Source organism: Anopheles cruzii, chromosome 2, assembly GCF_943734635.1.
Source record: "Anopheles cruzii chromosome 2, idAnoCruzAS_RS32_06, whole genome shotgun sequence".
In the NCBI taxonomy this organism is placed as follows: domain Eukaryota; kingdom Metazoa; phylum Arthropoda; class Insecta; order Diptera; family Culicidae; genus Anopheles; species Anopheles cruzii.
The window spans coordinates 31,961,085-31,966,811 of record NC_069144.1 but is presented as its reverse complement, the minus strand read 5'-3'; the positions used below and the strand labels follow the sequence as shown (position 1 = coordinate 31,966,811).

Here is a 5,727-nt window from a genome sequence, read left to right as displayed (position 1 = left end):
TTTCCAAACAGAGCGCGAGAGAGTGGCTGACCAAAACAGGAGCGATCGGTTTAACTGGCCTTTAAATTAACTTCCGATCAAGGCCATCGATTTACTACGGTGGGTAAGAAATACCGAGAATTTGCTTATCGGGAATCTATGTCATTGCCTTTAAAATATTGCCTTTCCCTATGTGTCTCTATGGTTACATTTGTTTCTATTTTCGAAATGCTCCGAAAGGTTCTCTTTAGGAATACACATTCTTCGTTTCGGCTTCTATCCACGGAGTGGCTTCTTGAGTAAAGCGAATATCCAGAAGTCACAATACTCCAGAATATTACGGAACGATCCTGGTCGAGTTTGGGTCGAAATCATCACAAAAATGTGATGTAAAAACATCACGAGGAAGTTGGACCTAGAATTGGGTCTCCACAAATTCAGTCTCTTTTGACGCACAGCAAACCACGCATAAAATTTAAATATAGGATGGTCCACGTAGTGTTTGGATTCCGAAGATCCAAGTTTTCAGATTCCATTTCGGCGAAGAACCAATTAGCCAACATTTCTCGGTAGCATACGCTATCGACGGTTATGGCTCCTTCTTGATTTTCGAAGTAAAATGGTCCGATGATGCCGCCAGACCAAAATCAGTACCAAACTGTCACTCGTTGTGAGTTCATTGGCTTCTCTTGCACGAAGTGTGGACTTTCCAAGTATTAACACAACCGTCGAGGCGGAAATGGACTTAAATGACCTGAGCTTTTCAAACATTGTAGAGTTTTAGTTGAAGACTCACGACTTTAGAAATAGTTAACAATATTTCCCAATTTTCTGCAAACGTATAGCGTTCCATTTCTTAAACGTCAAAGTTTTTTACAAAATGATTACAATTTCCAGAATGAAGTTTGTCGTTTTGAAGTTGAAGTCAAGTAATCGATAGTTTAAAATCCGAATACTTGGTGGATTATCCTATAATATTCTCTGTTGACAGTTTGGCCAGTTGGAAGGAATTCAAGATGCACCACCTCACGATAATCAAAGACAACTGTTTCCCGTCATACCTAAGTCACAGCAGTAGATGTGGACGCAAACGCAGCGTAGAGTGTAGCTAGTGGCGGTTGAGTTTGCAAGGGTCACGGGAAGTTATTGAGCTACTACTGATCAGGAAATGCAAATCTTGAAGCTCCTTCGCCTTCAACGTGATTCTTGTACCGTTCTGCAGCGGACTTTTGTTCCGTTTAGAACCGTTGTTGCGTTTGTGTTTTTACCGTTCTTCCGGTTACTTTCACCACCCATCACTCGGCACCTCACGGGTGACAGGACTAGGGCTTCCTCGCGGAAGAACCGGAACCAAATACAAGGGAACCAACGCAATCATCACGATCAAAGACACGGTTCTACGTTATCAAAACATTTTCGGAGCCCACCAATCGCCGGCCGCGACAGGTGACGAAGAAACCGTGACATCCCCGTTCTGCCCCACTTGGGAACTCTGGCACACGACGGCCATCTTGAGTCCGTGAGGCTACTGTGAAGGCGCTTCTCAAGAGGCATCTCGAAACGGCCCGGTTCGCGGCGTGCAAGTCTTGGCGCGGGGGGGGCGGCCAACATCAACACTGAATTATTCATTAGACGGCGGGGGAGAGCCACCGGCGTTACATGGCGAAGCGATTACAGCGTGTTTACTTTATTATCTTGGTCATGCAATTCAATTGTTCTTCCGTCGCCACATGAGCGGCCTCTCTCGGCACGGGCCCCAGGTAGGGCTAACGCGTTCCGGATAGGGAATCGCAGATACCTAGACCTTTCGCGCGCCCGCGTGGACACGGGATATCACACGGTTAAGCGGTGATGATGGTGCACTTTGTCCAGCCGAGTCGAGCGGACGAAAACATGTCTTGGACCTGGCCGTAAGTTGCTTCATCTTTTGCATCAACGGTTGCCACAGGTTGTCGTTCGGTGTCGCCCCTGTTGGTCACCCCAATTTGTATACCCGAAAAGGCATTAACAGGCGGCTGCCGACGACGGCTGCCGTGATGCCGAGATTCGAAAAGCCTGGCCGCCGGAACTCCGTCGGTTCGACCAAAAGGGCGACAAGCAGAGTGCATGTAATAATCTTTAAAGATGCCTTAATTTATGCTGCATCTAATTGTAATGCTCGCGCGGGGCCAACGAGCCATGACGAAGTTTTCGACCTACCGAGCCCGGTGATAAGAGGGCGTACGGCCCGACGGCCTCCGGTCAGCGGTGCGGTCGGATGGATGGCCTACGATGAACTGCAAACGAACCGATAAATTGTGAGCTGCTGGCGCAGCTGGAACCAATGGTTGGAACCCGGGACCGCAGCAGGCCGGGAGCGTCCTGGAGGGCGCCCTTGTCGTCTCACTTCTGAGGTGACGTTTCGTGATTATTATCATCTGTGCGCGCCGTGTCATTAGGTGCCGGGGCGGCGCGTGTGTGTAACAGGCCGGTGAGACGTGGTCCGTGGTACTGAAAGTAAGAGATTGGGGTCACCTAGTGGAAGTACTTTTGAAAGGGTTTTGAAAGCAGACCTCCTCCTGTCAGGGGTCTGCTTTCCGATGGCGCAGAACTGCTTGGCGCTACAGGTGGCCAGGCCAGGGAAGAGAGCGCGAAAGGGCAAAGAGCAATCGAGGGTGCTGACAAGGCGCTGAAGAGGGCTCGAGGGCTCTAGTGATACGCGTGGTCTCGGACACTAAGCGACCCCGTTTTGCCGGGGGCGCTGTGCGCGCGTCAACCGAACGCCCGTACGGTGCTGCCATCTGGCTCAAGTTCAAAGTGAAGGCAACTGACGCGGATCACGCTGCGCTCGCCTGGCCTCGCCGAGCCGCAGAGAGACGAGCACAGCTGTTGCGGAACCGGTTTGCCCGTGGCCCCCTGTGTGTGTGCGCGAAGCGGCGAGAAAGTATCACAAACACACACTCGTAGTGTCGAGAGGGTAGTGTGTGGCGGCGGCAAAGGCCACTCCACGCAGCGCAGCGTGCCCCCCGTGCCGCGGGGCCTAGGCCTATCATTTGCATCGAGGCGAAGGTGTGCCAAGAGCGGCACCGGGGCAGCGGCGGCACCGGGGTGGCTTGCGGTATAATGTGTGTGCTAATCTGACACGATGTCGATGTCAGACCGATAGAGAACGTTCAGCGTCAAACTGTCTAACGAGAACCGTCCGAACCCGACCGACACCCCCGTTACCTCAGTAGTAGGTGGGCGGGTGGGGCACAGTATTTGCGATAAGTACGTCAGGAGCGCTGCTGCTGCCGCTTCTGCTGCTGCGGGCAAATGTTATTTTTACGCCCTCACCAGACACGGAGGCGAGTGCTGCGCTGCGCTGGAACTGCGTGACAGAGATTAGCGGGCCGAAGCCGGAGCGAAGGGGTTGCGCGCAGTGTATTGACTTACTGACACTTGAATGTACCCGCTGCTGCAAAAACATGTCAAATTATAGCGCAACGTTCGGGGACTCATCCGCTGCGCACGGAAATCCTTTCGCTTCCTGGACCGGACCGGGCCCCACCACCCGTTATTATCGGGTGGTGCTATTGGTCAAACCTGCCAATCACTGTTGTGGCGGCGTATGTTGTGCATTTCTCTACCCGGGACGTCCGGGACGTACGGGGACCAGACTCACACTCAGCCCGCGGGTTGTTAATTGGTTTTGCATTTTACTGGAAATGGATTTCGTCGCCCGCGCTTGACGTGGCCGTTTGCCGAAATTGCCAGACTAATTGGGATTCGGTTCGGACTAGGTTCCACAGATGAAAGGGAAGGTGACAGTGATTTTTTCTAGCTTAGTTGCATTGTGTAATCCCTTGTTCCAGGTCGGAACTTGTCTAAAAGTTGCGTAAATGGATTAGCACATTTTGATGAAGTTTTTTCCATTATTCACTATTCTGGAACTTACGGTTCCTCGAGAGAACCCTTCTTCAAATTGAACCATGGGCCTGCAAGGGCCTTTCAACAACTACAACCTACGATTTATGGACTACGAATCAATTGGAACGAAAGATAACCAGTGGAATGATGAGTCAATCCCACTAACTGGGACTGCCACCAGTTGATGTTTATCAATAACCTAGCTCAACAACCAAACAGAAGGCGGTGGGTAGTATTAGCAGTGTAAATGCAAACTATATCCAGGTCGGGAAAGTTCCGACACACGGTGCTGTAACACCGCTAGGTAACGGAGGCAATGTACGTGACGTTTATAGCCTTCTCACGTTTGAATTAAACTTTCCCGAAAATAGTGGATCACGAACGTGCCATTGACCAGACCAGGCCGTACTAGAGACGCTATAAAGCACCATCGTGTGACCCTTTACGTTTAGTGATGACACATTCGGAGAAACGGCCACTAACGATCTGCTCATCGGCAACCATGGTCTGCGTCGAAACTGTCGCGATGTTGCTGCTCCTGTACGCAGTTCAGGTCTGCACCGGTCTGCGCAAGCAATCGTTCGACGAAGCTGTGCTAGAGTGTGCCGAGTTGCTGTTGATCCATCCCCGGAAGATGGAATCGATTAGCGGTGGAATCCTAGGTAACGATGACGACACCAAGTCCCTCATACGCTGCGTCGGAGTGAGCTGTCGGTTTTGGAGTGACTACACCGGGCTACGTCGGGATATTATCGAACGCTACTTCACCCCTGACGCTAGTGACACACTGTACCGTAACCGCACACAGGCCTGTCTGAAGAAGCTTCCCGTGCTATCGTTTCCCTTCAATCACCGCAACCAGCGCGATCTGGCGTATCGATCATTTCTGTGTTACTATCACAACTACGGGAACCTAAAGCGGACCCGAAACTTCGTACCAATGGACAGTGTACGACTGCTGGAGCTGGCAAGACAGTGCATGAATGTGTTGTGTATCGGCGTGGAAGACCTCGTGGATCTTACCGTGGCCGAGCTGGACGAGAACCGGAGCGTACACTGCATGGTACGGTGCATTGGTCTCCAGACGGGGCTGTACAGTGATCGCTACGGGGTCAACATTGACCTGGTGTACGCTCAGTACGGCGAGGGTTATGATGAAGCCACATTCAAAGCGAATGCCTACAGCTGCGTGCGCAACCAGAGCGCAACTTCCAGTGATGATCCATGCCGCAGGGCTTACAATTTGTTGTACAAGTGTTTTGAAAATGTCCGCAACATTGTGTCAAGGTTCGAAGTGCAAGAATCTTACGAGACTTAACGTTCATGAAGCGATCTATTTGTTCATTTACTTGAGAATGTTCAGAATAATGTTTCCAGGAATAGTGCCTGATAAGTGTGATATACTGTCGACTGTGTAAATTACGGGTAAACTAGCCATAAGTCAATAGCTTAGGAGTTTCACATCATGTGTGGAAAAGTTCAATAAAAATAAAAATTAAATTCAACAATTCGTCAGCTTCTCAATCATCACCACACAGAAGTTGAATCATGTGTTCTCATGAATCATGTGTTGCTGGCAATTGTTTTGTGGCAACAGATTTTTCGTGATTTGATAGTCCATACGAAAATGTACGTCCACTTCCTGACGAATGCCAAAGGGCATCGCGGTTGGTTGGGCACCGCGGAACCTATAATTGTGGAAAAGGTGAACCCCGGGGTAAGTCTATTTGCTTAGAGCATAATTGATTGAGACTCCCCAACGGTGCAGGCCTCGCCCCGCCGCCCGACGTCGTGTGCTTACCTCGTTTGGACCCGATCGATGTACAGCTTCTCGTTGCGGCCCTCTTCCTTCCTTCGTTT

At 50.6% G+C, this 5,727-nt stretch overlaps 1 protein-coding gene across 1 annotated transcript; it reads left to right on the top strand.

Annotated features, from left to right (window-relative positions):
• The first annotated feature begins 4,321 nt into the window (after positions 1-4,321).
• Positions 4,322-5,185, top strand: LOC128278886 (general odorant-binding protein 45-like). The gene has a single exon (XM_053017613.1). It carries the CDS (start codon positions 4,322-4,324, stop codon positions 5,183-5,185), a length of 864 nt encoding a protein of 287 aa, XP_052873573.1.
• Positions 5,186-5,727: the final 542 nt, after the last annotated feature.

Excerpts from the sequence above, each read along its gene's own strand:
- LOC128278886 (XM_053017613.1), top strand. The coding sequence starts at position 4,322 with ATGACACATTCGGAGAAACGGCCACTAACGATCTGCTCATCGGCAACC.